The following is a 22,960-nucleotide window of genomic DNA, read 5'->3' as shown; positions in this document are numbered from 1 at the left end:
GTGTCATAAGTCACTGAGTTTTTAAGATTTTGCAAAGACTGCCTTCCATACACTAGAAGACTTTGAAAAGGGCTACCCCTACTATTCAGAGTTTTCCAATAGATTGTAAACATGGACTGACTTGTGAACACCTCTACAAAGTAAATCCCCTCCTACACACACACACACATGCACATGCACGCACACACGCACACACACACACACGTATGTATGAGAGAAAGGGAGAGAGGGAGCACTGCAGCCAGATTTATATGATTGAAGCTAACGATCTTCAGCTGAAACGTACGGTTAGCTCGTAGGCTAATAGCAAACATTACAGTAATTAACGTTAGCTTGCAAGTAGCCCCGTTCGGGACAGTGGTTAGCTAGCTAGCTATAGCATATAGCATACTCACCGGGGATTTCGAGGGCTACAGCAATTTCTGTCCACTTTTTTTTCCTTCGGAGAGAGCGCAACTATTGGTTGTTGACAATGTTCACGTCATTGACGGTCACTATTTGCATGAGCCAAGACTAAAGACTTCCGATAATATTAAACATGTTTGATTTGATCGGAACGTCAAGACGAGAAAAAGACTGATTTAAGACAGCTGGGACTGAGTTTTCTGACCACCTTACACCAAACGATCGAGATGACGGGAGTGTGCCACAACTCCAGCAAAACTCTCTGATTTTATTCCGACATTGGAAATTTGTCTGCGACAGTGAAATCACTTGAAAACTCCAGCAAAACTCTCAGATTTTATTCCAACATTGGAAATTTGTCTGCGACACTGAAATCACTTGAAAACTCCAGCAAAACTCTCTGATTTTATTCTGACATTGGAAATTTGTCTGTGACAGTGAAATAGCTTGAAAAGTCGTTTGGTATAAGGTCGCCATTAACTGAGTCCCTTAACAAGGAGAGCCAAAGTCCAGCCAACATCCATTTGGCCAGGAGTTTGTTCCTCAGGCTAATATACCTGGAGGTTGGTTTTGGGTGCAATGTGTCGAGTCCGACAAAGAGTCTTTGAAAGATTTCAAACATGTTTATAAGTTTGGGAGGATACTCCAAATTGAGGGCATACGTCAGGCCGAGGAGAAGGCAACACGTTCTAGCCACATTCCCAACACCAGTGAGCACTGGGGTCCCGTCAATGATAATGTCCACTGCCTCTGGCTCACAGCTAACGTAGATCCTCATAGTTCGCATTGAAGGGTCTTCAAGGACATCACTCTCTGCTGTGCCCTGTAAGACATAAAAATTGATCATAATCACTATGACGGTATACTATCATGTTTGTTCATAAAAGACAAGTATAAACTAGAGAGCATTTCTGCAGGATATGCAGGGTTCCTTGGTCAACTAAGGAAGTTATATTAAGAAGAAGCAAGTTAGCCTAGTCAAAGAAAGACAAACACGGTGAGAAGAGAACTGATTGAGATAAAGAGAGAAAACAGGCAAGAGAATCAGTGAGAAAAAGATTAAAGGAATAGTTCACCCGAAAATGAAAATTCTGTCATCATCTACTCCCCCTCATACCAAATGAAACACAGGTGAAATTTGTTAGTCCATATAACACACAGGGAGGTTGCCAGCACAACTTGGTAGCAGCCTTCTCCAAAACAACTGAAGTCAATGGGGACCTGTTCTTTAGAGTTCCAAAACAAAAACAGACAAACAATCACACTGTGAATAGAAAGACCTATACACCATTATTTGTTGCAAATCAATCAGCTGTAGTTAAGATTTGCACTAAATGATGGTGTAAATATACTGTAGGTCTTTTTGGAACTCTGAAGAACTGGTCCCCACTGACTTCAGTTGTTTTGGAGAAGGCTGCTATGGAGTTGTGCTGGCAACCTCCCTGTGTGTTATATGGACAAACTTCACCTGTTTCAACTGGCATTGGAATTTTCATTTTCGGGTGAACTATTCCTTTAAGGTCAGACAATTGTAAATGTGTTTTGAAAGATGCTATAAAAATTAAGATCAATATTATTTGATTATTATAGTATTATTATTACTGTCTTCTTCTCCCTACTGTCCCTGATCTCTGACTTTGTCTATTGTTTTTGACCTCCCTTTTATGTTTCTTGCCTTGCTTTATATTTGTTGTCATGCTTATATTGCTTTTGCCACTCATATGTACTATAGAAATAAAGATTATTATTATTATTATTACAGTATCTATGTCTTGTTGCAGGTAAATTTACCTGTATTGAGGTGCGGTTCCACCTAGAGCGTCAAATGGGTTACTACCTGATCCAGATGTACATCCCCTCCCTGCTCATTGTCATCTTGTCCTGGGTTTCCTTCTGGATCAACATGGACGCTGCTCCTGCCAGAGTGGCGCTGGGCATCACCACCGTCCTTACCATGACAACACAGAGCTCCGGCTCCAGGACTTCACTGCCCAAGGTCTCTGTGTGTGTGTGTGTGTGTGTGTGTATTTCATATTCCCAAAAATATGTCAAAAATTATTTTTATCAAATGGAATCCAGTGTTTTGGTAACTATAATTTAGGGATAATATACAGCGAGCCAGTCAATAAAAAACAGTGGTCTGTGACGTTATTCAGAAATAACAGACCTCATAATTCATTGGCCAATCAGAATTTAGTGTTCAAACACGCCACTTAAATTGTAAGGGATATATCGTAACATAAGCCCTGACAGGGTGAAAGACGTTAAGCATATTCCGCTTATTACTGCTGCTTACCAAAGACTTTAATTATTTGACACAAGATATTTAAATACAAGCTTAAAGCTGCTGCAGGTAACTTTGGAGAAATTAGCATTAATTTGAAAGTATACAACAAAAAACAAACAACCCCCAGTGCAAAACTACGGAGCCCCTCTGGGGTCATATGGTAGAGAAAAAACTTGATGTGTAAATCCGTGCAAACGAATTTGTAAACTGTGCGCACAGATTTGTAAACCGTTTCACAATCCGTTCGCATAAATGCTAAATTACACATAAAAGCTGTGAAACTCCAAAAACACAAAGCTAAATCTATTAAACTAATTTCACTATCGTTAAATCTGCCGTTAAATCTAGATAACACTGACCTTACTTGGTGGATGTGGTCACCGCGGTCCATGCAAGGCAGATCCATTCACTGAAGAACAGAAGAGTGCATGTAACCGTGCGCACGGATTTGTAAACTGTGCGGTCAGATTTGCAAACCATTTCACAATCAGTTCGCACAGTTTACAAATCCGTTCGCACGGATTGTGAATCCTAGGGGACAGTTTAGAAATCTGTTTGCACAGTTTACAAATCCGTTCGCACGGATTTACACATCGAGTTTTTTTTTCTACCATGTGACCCCAGAGGGGCTCCGTAGAAGCGTAATATATTGATGATTTGTATACAGTTGTTATGTCCCTGCAATTTACCATTATGGGCAAATAAAGAAAATGTTTGTCTGAAAACATTTCTTGTTAAGGTTTGGATTTTGTGTGCCCTGTATGCAACATTAATGTCCTTTGTCAGTCACATACCTGTTTAAGTGATGAACTGCACTACTTGCGGTTGTTTTTAGATATGGTAACAGACGTTTTATACGCGTGCTACAAGTTTGTGGCCTGTGCTATAAAAATATCAACCTCTGTAGCACCAGTGCTATGTGCAAAAAAAGTTAACGTACAGCCGTGAACTTGCATTTTGATAATCGCGTAAATGAGGCTACTAGATCCCATCATGAAAACATTGCTGTATTTGTGTTACTAGTGCAGTGCCTGTTTGCCCCGCTGCTGCACAGAGCACTGTTCGCTTGTTTATTCAAAGTTTATTAATATTGAATGTGTCGCGTGTCCAAATTGCACCAAATTCGACACTGCACGTCCTTGGGTCCCCAGCAATACACCCGCCAAGTGTGAAGTGGATCGGACGAACGGTTTTCGAGATATGCGACGGACACACACACACACACACACAGACAGAAATTCCTTGCTAGTATGATAAACTAGACATAGCCGGAGCTGCCCGCAAGGCAGTCTATCTGCAAAGGGTTACGGAGAATTTCCTCTCTCGTGACTCGACTTCGCCTACCTCGTTGTTAATGTCACCTGACCTCAACACATCACAAACATACATTTTCGCAAAAGATGTTAATCTTCCTTCATTTTATAATCGTTTGAAGTGGGAGCAGATAGCAGAAAAATGTCACGAACTGGATAGATAGATAGATGGATTACCACTTCCAACGCTGGAAAGGTTAATGTCACTGAGCTACAGAATGAAGACATCCTGGCATGGAGGGCTGGCCACTCACTGGTCACTTATGAGCCTGAGGATAACACTTCGGATAACGATGATGGAGTGCGTTGGAGATGGTGGCATAGTCCAATGATATTCCTGCCACGGCCTCAGCTGTTCCCCCCAGAGGAAGCGTCACCTGAGAGTCCGCAAAAGAAGATCCTGCGACTGGGAAAGCCATGTGGCCCTGAGGAGTACTGGAAAATCCCTCATGCTGCGAAAAGGATCTTCATATTTCACATGGTGTCACAGCGTCAGGTGGAGCGTCTCACAGCAGAGGGTCCCAGCAGACGTGCTAGCTCGTTCACCTATTTTCTCAGCAACAGTGAAGGACAGAAACAGGAAGTCTGTAAGATATTCTTCCAAACGACTTTGGGCTACCATCCCAAAAATGACAGGCTGGTCATCACTGTCATTGGAAACACCATCCCAAACAGTCTTGCTCCTCCACCAGACCGCAGAGGGAAACACACACTTGCCAGTAAATTAAGCATGGCTCCCATCTTTGAGCACATAGAGTCCTTCAATCCAACGATCAGTCATTATCGAAGAGAGCACGCTCCAAATCGGCGATATTTACCATCTGACATGAACATCAAAGATATGTATGAGGACTATGTGACAAAAAGCAAGTCATCACGCTCCTATGAGTCCTATCGAAAGGCAGTGAGGGATAAGAACAAAAGCTTTACTAAACTGGGTGAAGAGGAATGTGAGCTTTGTTTGCAGAAGGATGTCCACGTTAAGACTGACCACCAGGGGGAGACCAGTGAAGGTGTCTCAGCTCCAAACTGCCCATCGTGTGAAAAGTGGGGAGCACATAAGAGGAGAGCGGAGAGAGGGAGGCACCACTACAAGATGGATGCCAGGAAGGAGCAGTATGATGTTTTCTATCAGAAGTGTTGATCTTCAAAAGGTGATAATGCTGCCCCGCATGCCCGGGGTGAAGACAGCAGCCCTCACAAGAAGGATTTCTGTCTTTCATGAGACCTTTCTGTCATTTGGCATGAGGGTACAGCTAGGAGGAAAGCAGAGGAGGTGACATCTGCTTATGTCAGTGCTCTTAAACAGGAACGAAACATCAAGCATGTGGTCTACTGGGTGGACAATTGCACCGCTCAAAATAAAAACTGGTGCCTCCTCACTACCCTGGTCACCATAGTGAACAGTTCTTCAACTGCATTTGAAGATGTGACAATTAAGTATTTTGAGCCAGGACACACATTTATGAGTGCAGACAGCTTCCACCACGGAGTAGAGAAGGAGATGAAGAAGCGGCCTGGGGGGTGCTGTCCTTGATTTCTAGGACTTTCGAGATGTGATTGCCACTTCCAACGCTGGAAAGGTTCATGTCACTGAGCTACAGAATGAAGGCATCCTGGCATGGAGGGCTGGCCACTCACTGGCCAAACTGCAGTGGCGCCCCCAGAAATTTTTCATAGGGGTGGCCAAATGGGGCCACTGAAAATCTAGGGGTGGCACACCAAAACCAAAATTTATAACTGAATTTCAGGAGTTCTATTATGCTGTTGTAGTGTATAGGCTAGTTGAAAACTATGTCAATATGAGAGTTAAGGAATCGCATACTGATATACTTTGGTTTCTTATTTTACAGTTAATGTTGCTAATTATCTGATGTGCATAGACTAATACTATGCACATCAGATAATTAGTACTACATACGGTTTGTCGCCAGCAGACCACCACTGTGAGGAGACCACAACATTGAGCATTTAGTGCATCATGATACAGGGCTATATTTGAAAAGGCGATATAATCTATATCAATACAGATTAAATCAGTCTGGGATTGCCATTGCCATTTTTAGCACTTTAATTTTGGTAACTTTCAACAGTAAATATTGAAATTAACCAACACCAGGTAACAATAACTTCTAATAAACTATAACGTTGTCTAATAGCAAACTATAAACAATTAAAAGGTGGAGTAAAGGGATGGACATGTAGAGAGAGGAACTGAGCCTCTTGATGCTGTTCCACCGGCAATGGAAATGCTGTTGGTGCTTGCACTACTGAAAAGGTTTTTGCATATTTTGATGCCTCAGCTTCACAGGCCTTTATTTTTTTTTTATCACTTTTCGTTTTTTGGAAGGATTCCTTTCCTTTTTGTTAAGTTTTATTGCTGTCTGATCGCGCTGATCTGGCTCATCTGACGTTCCGTTCGCAAGGGGCGGAGGCATCGCTCACTCACCGCTCTCTCACTCTCTCTCGCTCACTCACCGCTCTCTCTCTCTCTCTGTATAACTGTAAAAAAAAAAAAAAAAAAAAGGGAAAATACGTGAGATTTACGCGGAAAATTACCGAACGGGAGCACGGCGGGAGAAGGGGTGAAAATACAGGAGAAACCCGGGAAAAACGGTTGAGTTGACAGGTCTGGGCTCAGCTGCTGCTGTCCATGAGGCAGACTGTCATCTGGCAGCGCACTGTGCAGCAGCAGGCCGGGGGAGGGGTCGGAGTGTGACACAGTGACAGACGGTCAAAAGCGGCTGGCTGGCTATGCATTTGTTATTTTCTTTCATATGAACTATTATGAGAAATATACGTTATTGATTTCAATGAATAGTACCTAATGTAAAATATCAGATAGAAGCATATTATGCATATGCGACTAGTGAGGGGGGCCAGTGGAGGGAGGGGCCAGTGGAGGGGGGGGGGGGGGGGGAGGCAAACTGAAGAGAGAACCAAAGCTGTCGGAGATGGCTGTTATACAGTTCAGAAGAGGATCACAGAACATGTTCTACAAGCAGTCGCATGATGAGGCAGAGTCCAAACAACTGGACTTCCTATTGAAGAAGACCAAACTGGAGTTTCCTGAGAGACTGCGGGCCAAAGACAAGGGGGTGGAGAAGGAAAAGAAGACAGATATTGTCACTGCGCTCTGTCTCGTGATGCCCCCCCACTCGCCGGCAAATTCTGGGAGGACCTGCCTGTGGAACGGTGAACATGAACGCATAACCCCCCCCCCCCACTTCCTCAACACACACACACACACAAGCATTTGTGAGGGGTGAATGAAGTCTGCCACAAAAGTAAACAAGGATACATGTTTAGGTTTGTTTATTTATAGGCTACTTAATTTATTTAGGCCTATATGTCATTATTTAAAGAGAGAGAGAGAGAGATGTCTAGGTCCCCTAGGCTTTACTAGTTATTGCCTGATCACAAGTCACGACTCTTGCTGAGAAAACAAACAAATAAACGTGACAGCCTTGATATGAGGGAGTTTGTGAAGAAAGGGAGAAAGTGAAGAAGATGGAAGATATAAAGTTAATCCCTGATGTGGAAAAGTACAGTGAGCTGTCAGCAGTGTTTCTACAAGGACAGCAGTGAACAGATGAAGCTTTGGTGGCTGTTGGAACACAATGTCAGCAGCCGACAACCGGGGTTCGATTCCCAGCGTGTTCAGAGTACATTTCAACCATAAGCCACATTTACATTTTTAACGAACGTTTTTCTTATTTAACCATGACCAAACCATTTCTCTAACCTTAACCAAGTTGTTTAAGTTGCCTAACCATTACCGTAACACAAGTTGTTTTATTTGGCAAAACTTACGTTTTCAAATTCGTGGTGGAGGCACGTTTTTTAGGTCGTGTTCATTTCACGAAAAAAAATGGCAAAATCGTGTCCATGAACACGAATCAATAGATTACATTTTCGTGACAATTTCACGAACTGCCGTGAGACCGGGTTGATGGGAAACACATCTCGCAGCCAAAGATGCCCTCTTTCCTTGGCTGCGCCCTGGGGAAAAAAACAATGTTACGTCAATTGCGTAACCATATGTACGCATATTAAGGAAAATATACTGTTAAGAACTGGGGAGTGAGAGAGAGAAAGGGAGTTTGTCTCTGTGCATGTGTGTGAGGGAGGGGGTGATTTATCCTCTCTCCTGAGACATGAAATTCCACTTTTTCTTAATTTTGATTGGTGGATGTTGTGCATGGGCAAGCGCAAGCGCGTTGATTACACACATTATGCATTTGCTAGTTTGTATGTGTGTGTGTGTGAGTGAGAGAGAGCCCCTGAGTCTTGTTCTGGTATCTGTTATGCATGAGAGAAAATCAGACATGAAACACTTTGTTACATAACCCTCATTTGCACACACTCTGCATCTTTCTCACACATACACACACACCTCAACCATGTAGCTAAGGATGTGTGTGTGTGTGTGTGTGTGAGAGAGAGAGTTGATATATTGAAGTGACAGTGTTAGCGGTTAGGAGGGTTCTCTCATGTTTCCAGTGCTCAACAGAGCTTTGCACTCTGCTACATTGCACATGTCTGAATAAGTAATTATTTTATGAATGGATGAGGCCTCATCATTTGTACATACATTGTATACTATATATATACACATCTATTATACTGTGTTGTTGCCCACTAAATATCTGCTTCAGGGTAGTATCTCAATTGGTTTATTCCATTTTTCAAATCCAGAATTCAGTTAAAATCCACTTTCAAATTAGAATTTTTGTTTAAGATGTTTTTATCAGGGTTTTCTGTGGTTGATATTGTCCTTTTATTAAAAATGGAATGTGGTCTAGTCTGATATGATGCAGTTTGACTGATTGCATATTTATTTATATAAATATTTACAGTAAATATTTATATATATTATTTATAGCATTGATCCATACTACACAGGTTATCTATGGAAAGACCCTAACCTGAATTGATCAGAGTACACACAACTGAATGAATGAATGTTTTATTATTATTATCATTATTATTATTATTATTGGTAGTAGTAGTAGTAGTACTAGTGCTAGTAGTACAATAGAAGTGGCAGGTCATTTTTTCCCCTCTATTTTGGCCAATAACTTACATACCTTGATAACTTTTTGTCAATTTTGGCATGTAGATTGTAGAACTTTTATGGCCTTTTTATTTGCCGTTTTTTGGAACTCTAAAGAAAGAGTATCCAGCAGCTTCTGTTGCTGCGCTAGCCAACTCGCTGTGCGCTAAATGGACTTACAAACTTCACCGGTGTTTTTGACCCTGGTTTCGAAAGACATGAGGGTGAGTATGTACCTGACCCGCCAGCGTCAAATCACATTTTTTTTGCGATTGACAGCACACCGAAAGGGTCAAAAAGGTTGTTGTGGCAATCCCATACCCAATCCCATACCCAATCCCATGAATGAGATTGGGTATGGGATATGGCAGTGCTGCATGGTAAAGGTTAATATATAAAAAATAGCTAAGCACAATGCACATGCTTTTTGAGTCCAAGTAAGCAGCCTCATTTAGAATGGTTTAGAATGGTTAGTTAAACAGATTAATGAAATATAAACAAATTGGTGAATATAGAGTTTTTCAGAAATAATTTATAATGTAAGATATTGAGATTGTTCAGTTGATCCATTGCTGTTTCTGTACTGGTGGTATTGGTAGCGTTTTAGAAATCTTAATAATAAACATCTTTTTTCACAGCTTTGTAATGGTACATCTATGCAAAGACATAAGACCCCTCATGGTTGAGTGTCTGCTCATCTTCAGTTCACTCACTGAAGTGTGTGTGTGTGTGTGTGTGTACGTACAGGTCTCTTATGTAAAGGCCATAGACATCTGGATGGCGGTGTGTCTCCTGTTCGTCTTCTCTGCGTTGTTGGAGTATGCTGCTGTTAACTTCGTATCAAGGCAACATAAAGAGCTGCTGCGATTCCAGAGGCCTCGCAAGAACAAGAACAAGGTACCGAAGCTTCTGGACAATATAATAACAAATACCCAACAATACTGAACCTTCACCATATGGCTGGTCAGACAAAAAAAAATAAAAAAATACAACACAACACAGTGAAGTGGGGTCCAGGAGTCCTTTGCAAAATGAAGAATAGCTTGATTTAACTGTGATCCATTTACACAGTGGGCCACTGCATGGTTATTGCTGACCATAGCTTTCACCCTTTCCATTGTTATCTCCCCAGCTCTGGACAGTCATGTGCCATGCTGTGATTAATCTAAAATATTCATTCATTCATTCATTCATTTTCCATTCCCGCTTATTCCTGTTCAGGGTCACAGGACCCCCAGGATCCCTGCATGCATTGGGCGGAAATCTAAAATTTCAGATTTTTAAGTTACAAACCTCTGATGGGCATCTTTGGTGAAAACCATATTTATTTGGATGGTGTCATAGAAAGGTTTGCGAGGACTCATTTCTGGTCCAAGGTTACCACTCTGTGGTTACATTCTGCTATTGCAGTTTGCTGCTCAGAAAGAGGAATAGCAGAAGAGGAGGATGAGGAGGAAGGAGGGAAGTGATGATGATGGAGACAATAATGATGAAAACAAGGCCATTCCTGGTGTTTGACAGTGGATGTTAACTGTAAATGCATCTGGCACTCTACATGTGTAAGTGCCCTGAAGCACCACATCTCCCTTCTTAGTGCATGATACAGCATGGCTATAATTGTACCTATGTGGTTTTGTGACTCTTTGGTTTACAATTCTGTTGTTTCTCCATCAGAGGGCCATCCAGCCCTGAGGATGAGCCTGTTGTCAGTGCATGATCTGGATCTTTGAGGGTTGGGAGGGATCAACTCAGCATTCAGTCATGTCACACACACACACACAAACAGATTGACCAGAAAACTCACTTTGAAAGAAGTAGAGAATCCAAAATATAAACTCTCATCAGTCAGTCTGATTTGAAGGGGGCAATTCAGGAACAAATCTAAATTATAAACTGGTGGAGGACTGAAAAATATTGTCATAAAGAATCATTTTGCTTTATTTTCAAGCAAGGCATTATTATCTGGCCAAGCTCTTCTAATCGCTTCAATTAACTATTCACTTGATCAGGCAGAGACATGAATTTCAAACAAAAATGATGACAAATAGCAAAACATCTGTTTCAGTCTTGCAGCTCCTCGAAGGTGCATGAACCAAATCACAGAAAAAAAAAATTCAGCTACTCTTTAAGCACAATTGATAAAGCTTTCAAATTAAAAACCAATGCATTTCGGCTACAACACCTGCAGAGCCCTGACGAATGCTGTTGCAGCCGAAATGCCTTGGTCTCTAAAGGATAATACCAGTGTAATCCTTAATTAATTAATGCCTATGAAAAGTCTAAAGCCACTAAAGTATTTGCTACAGTCAGAAGCTGCTACTGTCTGTTCTACTGCAGGTTTGTCTTACCTCCCATAAGTCATGTTAGAATAAAATACAATAATCCAGAAAAAAATACAATGATCATGTAATTTAAAATGATAGATTACATTATTCAAGGCAGCAGTATGTCTCTGTGAGCTGTTTTTAATGTATTTTTGAAAACAATGAGAGCCCATGACAGTAGTAGTACCTTCTGACTGTGGCAAATATATCAGTTGGTTTAGACTTTTCAGTTGTATCAACGGTGATATGAAAATATAAAATTAAACTGGGTAACACTTTATAATAACCATCATTAATAAATGGTAAATTGATAGTTAATTAAACTTTAGTTAATAGTTATTTTACTTTTAACAAACAATGAAATGATCATTAATAATGTTTACTAATTATTAGTAATGCTATAATTTATGTTATTTTATCATTCGTTTGTGTAATATAAAATCATTTGTTTATAAATTATATATTGTATCATAGCTGATAAGAGATGGTAAAAAGGGTAAAAAGCTATGATAACTAAAGTTTAATTAACTATCAATTTACCATTTATTAATGATGGTTATTATAAAGTGTTACCTTAAACTGGTATCATCCTTTAATATTAAAGCTTTGTCAAAAGTTCTACAAGAGTAACCCATTTTTAAAATAAAAAAAAAACAAAAGCTAATTGACTTTCATTTATAAATATAAAAAAAAAGTTGACTGAATGCATGGGCATCCCAACCTTGTTTTTTGGAAGCGATTAGTTTTTCTTTTAAGTTTCTGTCTGTTCATATTGGTATGCATGCTGTCGGCTGGTAGAACGGTGAAGGTGCTGTTGATCCGGTGGAGCTAGCTGATTCCCTGCGTCGTGTTAACATTGACAACGGCCTCAAACCATCACACCCACTCTACGGATCTATGACCAACATCTACACCAACAACCACATGGTAATGGCACAGTATATATATATGTGTGTGTGTGTATGTGTGCATGTTCAATTTGCATGTCCCAACCTGTTTATTTTTTCCACTGCGTCACCCATCATTTCGGTTCTCAATGTGTTGGTTTTGCTTTTCTCCATATAACACACTGCTGTAGTGACTCCAAGATACAAGTACTGTTACTTTTGATTAGTTGAAGCATTGGAAAAATATTTAATTCATGTCATGACATAAAAAAAAGCTACTCACAGTAACAAATGTAAATGCAATGTGTTACTTCCACACTTGACATTACGGGGACATTCTATAAGGTTTTGGGGCTCATTCATAAAACGTACAATCAGCTTTAGTGTGACATTAGGGGTTTTGATTGGCTGTCTCCCGGGGATAACACAGTGGTAATGTGGCTCCTTCACAGTATTCACAGTATAGCCACAGAAGAGGTGCAGATTTTGCAATCAATACTGGCCCACAGACTATAGGGTGAGACAACTACATATTATATTATTCCTTATTCCTTAGTCCAGCCACACATGTAAATTGGACAACTACCTTGCAAGTAGTCTATGGGCCAGTAGTTTATTTTGTAAAGTGTCTCTTGGAACAGCTGATTTGCAACAGATAGTGTAGGCCAGAGTGTGCCACCATTATAAATTTAACATTATTTGTCAAGGGGCAGTTTGCAAATGATAATTATTCGTCAACGACATTTTTTCATTGACAAAAACAAGATAATAACTAAATAAAAAATAATTTATGATGACAAAAACTATCACGAAATGTATTGACAATTTCGTCAACGAATAAAAACGAGACGAAAATGTTAGGGAGAGACGAGTTGGGAAGAGATCCAAACAGAAGTAGTCTCTTTGTGCGGTCTGTCTCTCTCTCTCTCTCTCTCTCTCTCTCTCGCTCTTTGCAGCACACTACTGAATGATTTGCATCAGAGGGGATTCAGAAGTGGGTATACGCAATGCCGACTGAAAAATAAGAGCGTATACCCTGCACTACACCACTGGATAGGGATATTTTAAGAATGAAAATGTTTATTGTAAGTGGTAATGTGTGCAGGTCAAGTCTGAATATAGGGAGTAAGGGAGGTTGAGAGGTCAGGCGAGGAGGGTTGGAGGGGTTGGAGGACAACTAATTTAACATTCACGTGCACGCTGGTTGTGTATTCGGACAGCAGGCTTGTGCGTTCATGTGCTTTTTGGTCCGTTTAAAATATTCTGCTCCCCCTTGGACTAGAGGTCTTCACGGGTCCAAAATGACGGACCCGAACCCTAATGGACGCGGGAAATTCGTTCTGAGATCCGATTGGGCCTGATCATTTAAAAAAAAAATATATATATATATATACCGACCCGTTTTTGCCCGAGATATTACAGACCCGACCCAGTGCATGTCCGAGAGGAGAGAGACCCAAGACCTGTTTATTTTATGGACCCAACAAACCCGGTAATTAAAATTGCTACGAAAAATACCATTCTACTGCTAAAAACCTTTAATCATGTCGGATACAACATATGGTAGCCTAATAAAAGGAGATCAAAATAACAGAAAGACAAGACCAAGTTGTGCTGTTCTACAGTTTGTCCAGTAGATGACAGTGAGACTGGAATCTAGCAGCTACTTAGCTACAATAGGCTAAGTGACAAGGAAATTAAATTGCATGTTAAATGGATGATTAAAACAATAGTTTTTAGCTTATTTTTCACCTCAGTGAAGAAGGTATCCATCTTGCGCCTTTTCTCCGCTCCAACTCGCTGGCGCCGCTCAACGTTTTTTTCACCCTATTTTCGCTCTTGTAATCTGATCCTAGGTCAGCCTGATCATCACGCAATTTACACAGCGCTTCCATGCGTCTCTCGTCTCGTCACGTGATCAGCGCTGATCACGGGTCTTCTCGGATCCACTCGGGCATTACACATAATGATAAACAGACCCGGGACCTGCGGTAATAGAAAGGGACCCGACCCGGACCCGATTGACTATAGTAAAACGTGGACTCGAACCCGTACGGGTCCCGGGTCGGGTCTCGGATCCTAGGGTCCGGGTAGACCCGTGAAGACCTCGACCTTGGACCCTACCCCCTGCTCTGCACGTGGTCACTTGCAAGACGTATGGTTTGGTAAGTTTTACCAAGTGCAGAGGGGAAGGAGGGCTTGTTACATGACTAATAAAATGGGCAGTTGATAGGTGTGAAAGTTTCTCCTGCTACTTCTCCTCCTTTTTTATATTGACCAAGTGAGCGCTATCAAAACTCGATGTAAAGTCATTTCAAGGGCACATCAGAGGTATGTATGGTGGTAGACTGACTGGCCATTAAAGGTTGGGTTTTTGAGGGCCAATACCGATATTTTTGCAGATAGTCGATATTTTGTGCCAATATTACATATCATTGATTTTGATGATTTGATGCCAAATCGATTGCCGATTTGACGATTTGATGAATCAGTGCTTATCCCTAATTTTATTGTTGTCAGCATGGAAAAGCCTCTGAAACAGAATTTAGAGCATAAATAATAAAAAACAAATAATAGTAATGAAACATATTCATGCGTACTTGGGTGGAATCTGATCAAAATGTCTCCAATCAGAATCAATTCATGTTAAAGGAATAGTTCACCCAAAAATGAAAATTCTGTCATCATCTCCTCACCCTCATGCCAAATGAAACACAGGTGAAATTTGTTAGTCCATATAACACACAGGGAGGTTGCCATCACAACTTGGTAGCAGCCTTCTCCAAAACAACTGAATTCAATGGGGACCTGTTCTTTAGAGCTCCAAAACAAAAACAGCCAAACAATCACACTGTGAATAGAAAGACCTATACACCATTATTTGTTGCAAATCAATCAGCTGTAGTTAAGATTTGCACTAAATGATGGTGTAAATATACTGTAGGTCTTTTTGGAACTCTGAAGAACTGGTCCCCACTGACTTCAGTTGTTTTGGAGAAGGCTGCTACCAAGTTGTGCTGCAGCCTCCCTGTGTGTTATATGGACTAACAAATTTCACCTGTGTTTCATTTGGCATGAGGGTGAGTAGATGATGACAGAATTTTCATTTTTGGGTGAACTATTCCTTTAAGGACTTCCCATAGACAACGAGTGTAGTATTGTTCAGTTCTACAATAAATATGTAATCAGTCAAACTGCATAATCCATTATATCAGAGGTGGACGACACCTACTGGACTAGATCCCATTTTCAATAAAAGGGCAATGTTGGACCCATATATCAGAAAAACAATGTATCGGTCTAACCCTAGTTCAGTGCCTCGCTCAAGGGCACATCAGAGGTATGTACAGTATGTGAGGAGCTTATTGACTGACCACTATTATCTGACCTCCTACCCACTACTTCTTGTCTCCAACATAGGAAGAGGAAGTGCGCGAGAGCCGACAGAGCTTCACAGCCGCTGTAACCTCCACCCCCAGCAACAAAAAGGACTCCATTTCCAAGGCCAGCGCCAACAATACCGTCGCTGTAGCCAGCACCCCAGGAGGCACGGCAAGCGCCACCCAGAATCCCCCTGGAGCAGCAGGAGGTGGAGGGCCCTTAGGTGCAAGGGGTAAAACCCACGAGGAGATGAGGAAGTTGTTTATTGACCGAGCCAAGAAGATTGACACTGTGTCCAGGGCCGGCTTCCCCTTAGCTTTTCTCTTCTTCAATATATTCTACTGGGTTCTTTATAAGATACTTAGGCACGAGGATGTACACAAGCAATAGAGAAAGAGAGAGCACGTAGGTTAGACATATATAGACGCACACAGATAAGGAATGGGGGGTGGCAGGAAGATTATTCCTGGCAGGAAGATTATTCCTGTTAAACTATTTACAGCTTTGTTTTTCAATGTATTCACCTGGGTGCTCTCTAAAAGTTACTGTGTACAAAATCTTAGGGATAGGCTACCTGCTCTTTCTATGAAAAACTGACCAAGTGAATCCACATATGTGGAGGCTCTGACCCCAGTTTCCAGGGTTGCTGCACAGCTCTCGAAAGTCTAGAAAAAAAGGTAGAAAGTCTGGAAATTGTAGTTCGTCATTTCCAGGTCCGGTAAAGTACGAGAATTGGACAAAAGTCAGAAAATGTAAGCAGCAAAGGTTGTTTTGTACCAGTACACATATGACCATCCATTCCCTATATTTCAATAGGAAGAACGCACACCCAGCAAGGTGCAGAAAAAAAAACTCCACTCTGAAGAAAATTCGCACGCTCTTCTCTTTTCTTTTAGTTTCATGCTTTACCAAATGTTTTCAAAAAAACGAGTGTGCAACTTGAATTTTCGTCATAGTGGAGTTTTTTTTCATACAGCTATAGACCCACTGCCAGTTCACATGTTATGAAGAACAATCTTCAGACATAGATTAATATGGCCTAGCTGACAGTCATTATCAAGCTACTGTCAAGATTCATTATTTTTAACACCAACAAAAAAAATTCTAAGAAATTTTAAGAAAGCTTAAAAAAGTCTGAAAATCAAGTGTGAGAATTTTGAAATGAAAAATGCGTATGTACCCTGGATTTCACCTGTTGAATCTACTGCAATGATGGAGAGGCAACAGAAAATAGATGGATGTTTAAGCCTTAAGATATACTGAGACAAGGGTTATACAAAAGGAGGGTGTAATTCATAATTATTCCTAGTGTTTGTACACATAAAATACCTGGTGACATTTCACATGAGTTCTGGTTCATTACACATTCATTCGTTATACATTCAGACAAGAGCATCATAAGAGCTACATGGCACAGTCATGAATCCTGATTCAATCCTTATGTAAGCTTTTATTAAGTGTTCATGTCATTTGTGAATTTGTAAATTACTGAGCAAAAATGTCCTCCTGGTAATTATCATTTTTAATTTAAAGACATGCCATGGGGATAGCCATGCAAATTTATGTTGTGCTGCTGTTTTTCAGAAATTGCATGGTGATTTATGTAGCATATTAAAATAATAACATAATAATAAACTTAATTTATAGAGCACTTTTTGAAACCAAAGTTGCAAAGTGCTTCACAAGGAACAAGTGCAAGGAATAAAACATGTAATGCAAAATAAAACTGAAGGTACTGTAAAAAAAAATATAGCAAAGAGATAAAAAGACAAACAAATTATAATGATTGAATCTAAATCTTATGGAAAAATTTTAATTCAATTAATGAATGAAGCAACTTGGCTATAACTATCAAAATAGGTCATTTATTTTTTCCTCGATGTTATAGTCTAAAGTTGTAAATGTTATTGTACATTGAAATGCAGCTTTTAAAATGTATTCAAAACAGTGTAAAACTTGTCCAACAATTTTGAAAGGTAGATAGGTGTGTTTTACAGCTACTTAATGTGAAAATATGTTTTAAAAAATATTATTGAATAGTTTCTGGTTGCTTCCATTTTAGGAAAGGGCCATTTCCAGTTTTGTCCAACTGCAAGCTGGATACAAAAAAACAATCATTATGTACTCTAATTTAGAGTACAAGCTTAAATTAGTCATAATAGGTATGCTAGCTAGTTATCCAGTTACCCAACATTAGATTTATATTTCTGTAGTATTGACATTAAAGCTGGGGTAAGCAACTTTGGAGAAATGTACAGAAACCGAGAACGGCTGTGCTTGCAATTATTTGTTTTAATGCCGTTATCTCGAGATCACGAGTTAATTATCTTGTGATCTCGAGAAAACAAGCTTTGTTATCTCGAGATAACGAGATAATCAACCCGTTATCACAAGAAAACAAAATGTTGTTTCCTCTTTTACTTATAATGTTTATCAGAGATCAGGAGTGCCATGCCAGCATGCATAGATGGCGTCTTGACAACTGTAGCAACTTATTTAAGCTGAAAATGTCAGATCAAGGAGTATCCATTATTGATCAACGCATCAGAATGTACTTCAATCAAGGTCTAACACAGGCAGAAATTGCATTGTGTCTTTCTGTTATACATTTCAGATCAGTCTTTGTTTTCTCGAGACAAGATAAATTAACCGTTATCTCGAGAAAACGAGCTTTGTTATCTCGAGATAATGAAATAATGAACTCGAGATAACGGCATTAAAAAAATAATTGCAAGCACGGCCGTTCTCGGCTTCCGTAGAAATGAGCGAGGAAGTATGCAACAAAAAATCCACCTCCTCCCTCTCTGCTCCCTCACTTCCTACTGTAACATAGATTACACACACATTGTGATATGGACATTGCTAGGTTAGCCATGCACAAGCTAGGTTCACTCTAGATGGAGAGAGAGAGAGCGCCGGGTGCTTAACATTGGCCAAACTTGATAAATTCCAAACCTTTTAAGCAAAACACAGCTCTGCTAGCTCAGTCTAGGTGTTACTGAAATATATTTTTGTCACACATAGATTAGCTACCACAGTTGCAAAACCATAGCTACAGTACTCAACACCAGTTGGCTGACTGACCTGAATGTGGCTCCTTCCTGATGAACAGTCTTGTGCAGTGGCTTCCTTTCACAACAAGTTTATTCCAGTCCCAGTATTCAGTTTGGATTATGGCTGTTTCATGTCATCTCTTCTGTGGATATAGTAGGGGAGAGTCGCCATAATTGTAACATTTTTCACTTTTCACTTTTACTCAGAGATTTTTTTACCTACATATGTAATATTTCCACTATATTCCAATATAAACCACTTAAAGTTTTTCAATAGAGAAAACAAGTCGTGAGGAATTAAACCGAAAGTGGACGCTGTCCGATGTTACAATTGAAGCGCATGTGAGTCTCAAAGCTACGGTTGTAACACGGCTAAAAAAAACAGCATTAACCAAATAGTTTTCATGGCAAATCAACAATATTTCAGTCAAGCAACTGTTTTTACGTTGATTTCATACCAAGGATGTGATCAGATAATGTATAAAACATAATGATATTATTAAAACTTACCCGGATGTACCAGTTGGTGCATTCGTGTCCTTCCTTGTTGGCAAGAACATTGATTACGCCTACATAGTTAGCGAATTTGATTGATGGAAGTTGTAAAAATACTATACAACCCTAATCTGCTTTAGAATATAATTGAATGACGTCTGACTGAACACAGAGTATTGGCCAGGACGGCGCATGCTTTTTGGGGAGGCCCGTACGTAATTGCGCACTGACCCCTGGAGGGTCAAAAATGTAGCAACACCCCAAGTCACTAAGCTTTACAGTCTGACGTGTTACAAATGAGCCACTGGTCGCACCCATGCTTTGGCGTTCCTTACAGACCAGAACTAGCATGCATGATGTGAAAACTATGCTAACTGACGAAGAACAGATACATGCAGACAACCGTGTGGATTTTAGCTCCACAACATACAAACAGAACTTTATATTCGAAAAATACCTCTGGATCTTAATTTTTACTTACTTTGTGCTAAACCGGTTTTCCAGCCGCCATTCCCTGCAGAGCGGACGAATCCTGTTGATAATTCTCAGGGACGTTTAGTACGGCACTGGCCACATGCCGACGTGATGACATCATGATTTACATAGCAAGAGAAAACGTGCGTGTTACAACTGTAACGCGTAACATTTAAGGTGACTCTCCCCTAGTTTTCTCTCTTCAGGTTGCAGGACAGGCAGGACTGGGATGGACGTAGTACACACGTTTTGACACGTTTGGCTTGCCATACACTAGACTGAAATATAATGCACGCGTGATTGACAGGCAGTAGGTACGCCTCCTTGCAGAGAGCTCACCTGATTGGTTGAGGCCTACTGGGAGTGGTGAGATTTTGAAAACAGCGGCTATCACAGAGGCCTGCTCTTCTCTCTCTATTTGAATTACTCATAGCTGAAAAGGTGTTATGACATTTTTGCCAAATAATACAAAAAGGAAGTTGCCTACCCCAGCTTTAACTGTATTAGATAACATTAACGCTTTTTGAAGAGAGAAGAGCATGAGAAGCATGTGGGTATTACAAAAGGCAGACACGTATGACATTTTTTGAAAATTTCACTCAATTGATATGTCACAAATTACTGATTATTACATGAACATCTAATGAGAGCTGACATATATACTTGAATCAGTATGAAGTTCAGGTGATATGAATGTATTATAAATTGCAGTTTGTGTAAAGTGGCCTCCATAATTGTTGGCGCCCTTGGTACTAATTAGCCAAAAGGTTGTTCAGACAATTTCAATTAGTTTTTTGTCATTCAGAGGCAGTTGTTCAAAAAGCAGTTCATTCCCAATGTGTGATAACATTTAATCTAAAAAGCTGCCCAAATACTGCTACTCTTGCAAAGCTTAAGAGGTTCCTCAAACAAATTGTTGCTTCACTTATACACATATATGTAAACATTGGTTAGCATAGTTAACTCATAAAATGTTAAGGCTTTGGGACTTTAAGGGGTAAAATCCAGATTCAATTTCACTCTGTTCCCACAGTGGCCTGAAGATACACACTAACTACTTTAAAATAAGGTTTTTACTCCCCCACCAGATGGCAGTAGAAGAATAACCAGAAGAAATCAGGCTTATTCAAGACTATGCAGTTGAGGGTTTAAAGACCATTCCAAAGAAATACACCAAGAGACTAGCAGTCTAGATGAGTCAGTTTGATATAAGGGTATTGAAATTTGCCTTACATTAGCAACAAATGGTGCCAATAATTGAGACAAACACTTTTTTTTTTTTTTAATAAATGTGATATCACCCTGTAAATAACTTAAATTTTACTGTATATTACCTGTAAATTTTACTGAACAATTTCCTCTCAATAATAATGTAATGTTCTGAGCATAGAACATACATGTTTAACTGCCAAAATAAAGGAAACACAACAACATATTATGTCGTATATCCTAATACGGCATTGGCCTGTCACAATCCACCAGGACAGTTTCACTGCACCGTGGCATAGATTTTACCATTCCTCCACAAGAAAATCCATAATTTGTTGTTTTGATGACTGTGGAAAATGCTGTCTCAGGTATCGCTCCAGAATCGCTTGGTGCTCCATTGGTTTGAGATCTGGTGACTGGGATGGTCTCGGGATATGGTTTACATCATTTTCATGCTCATCGTCCCATTCAGTGAGCACAAAACATGAAATGAACACGACTTGTTAACAGCAAATTATGGAACGTGAAGTGTTAAATTTACGTATTCCCAGCACAAAACGGTTACGTGAAGGAGACACGACTATAAACAGGAAGTAGTGTCACATTCAAAGGACATTTCAATCGTTCGTCCACATTTCGACATTTCAGAAAATGAATCCCATCCCCTCCCATACCAGTGTATGTGTGTGTGTGTGTGTTGCTGTGTATTCAGACCCTCCACCATCCACTAACTATCAGTATTTCTGTGTTTATGTAACCCTGTTTATGTTTGTGAGGAAAGATAAATCAACAAAATATAATATTAGCCATTAAAAATAGAACTTTTCAGGGAATATACATTCATACATATTCTTCTATTCTTCATATACATATTCTTCAATACTGCACACTGACTTTTCTCCCCATATAGATAGGGAAGTCTGAGAGGATCTGGCAGATGGTTGAACTTGAGGTATATTCTGCTTATCCTCTCAAAATAAGTCTCTCATACATCATTATATCTCTCACAGTTTCTTTCTGTTTAGAGATGATTTGATTGGGCCAGAGAGACTGAAGGTTGTCCTAAACCCCTGGTATTTGTGGGCAGAGGGAACTGTTTTCCTTGTTCAAATCTTAGCACTGAAGAGCATTATACTGATAGGAGTGGGGGTTGCTGGATTGGAGATGCTGTAAAAATTTGATGGCTCGTTTTTGAGCCATCAAATTGAGCCGTTTGAATTTTATTTATATCTTTCTACCAGGATAGAAAAGCTTTACCATAGGATAATCATGATCACAGGGAATGGTTTTGGATTTATTGGCATTTACCTTGCCCTCTAAGGCAGTGGTTCTCAAACTTTTTCATGTCAAGGACCCCTAAACTGACACAAATTAGACCACGGACCCCCATTTGGTAAGATTTTGTCCCAGGGTCCCCCATCTGATAAGATTTTTGCTTTTAGATGTTTTATTACAGAAAGTATATGAAACCCATGACCAAAATAGGCGTACATTCTGTCATTGTGTTACTTATGGATGGAATTATAGTGAAAATGAATTACTCCCCTTTTTGCTGGGGACCCCCTGGAACCCCCTCAAGGACTCCTGGGGGTCCCCGGACCCCACTTTGAGAACCACTGCTCTAAGGGGTTCAGTGGATCTAAATCATGCCAGAAAAACGCAGCCTACACCATAACAGCCACCAGAACCCTTCACCATGGGAAAAGAGGCCTGACATCTTTTGCTGAGATTAGAGTGAAAGACTCATTTGACCATATGACATGTTTCTATTGTTGTAATAAAAGTCTATGCACTGCGACTTGAAGTTCTCAACAAACTGTTTATGAAACTACCTCCTCAGGTTAGATTGACATCTGCAGTCAGCTGAGTCAGAGTTGCTTGTCTGTTTTTCCTCGCATTTTGAACCAATTTGTGGACACCACAGTTGAGGAGTACGAGCTTCCACAGTTCTTCCTAGTTGGTGATGTCTTTCCTTCAGACTTCCATGCCAACACCACCAACATTATTCCTGATGAAACATCAGTTGAACAGTTGAACAGTCTGTTGAGCATCACCAACCCTCTGTCAATGAGTCGA

The 22,960-nt window shown here is 40.2% G+C and overlaps 1 protein-coding gene across 2 annotated transcripts in view; it reads left to right on the top strand.

Moving 5' to 3' along the window:
- The window catches only part of LOC139664620 (glycine receptor subunit alpha-3-like), a 69,113-nt gene extending 53,070 nt beyond the window's left edge, over positions 1-16,043 (top strand). The window contains exons 6-9 of one of the 2 annotated variants that reach the window (XM_071543523.1): positions 2,187-2,401; positions 9,809-9,958; positions 15,693-15,780; positions 15,820-16,043. In XM_071543523.1, the coding sequence (XP_071399624.1) occupies positions 2,187-2,401; positions 9,809-9,958; positions 15,693-15,780; positions 15,820-16,043 (677 nt within the window). Of the gene's footprint in view, positions 1-2,186; positions 2,402-9,808; positions 9,959-15,692 lie in introns of both variants that reach the window. The other variant, XM_071543522.1, reaches the window with a different exon arrangement.
- Positions 16,044-22,960: the final 6,917 nt, after the last annotated feature.

This window comes from Centroberyx affinis, unplaced genomic scaffold (assembly GCF_046629955.1).
Source record: "Centroberyx affinis isolate AG114_WGS23_722 - 3 ecotype Tasmania unplaced genomic scaffold, CSIRO-AGI_Caff_v1 ptg004333l_1, whole genome shotgun sequence".
Lineage (NCBI taxonomy): Eukaryota > Metazoa > Chordata > Actinopteri > Beryciformes > Berycidae > Centroberyx > Centroberyx affinis.
This window is presented reverse-complemented; position numbering and strand designations above follow the sequence as displayed.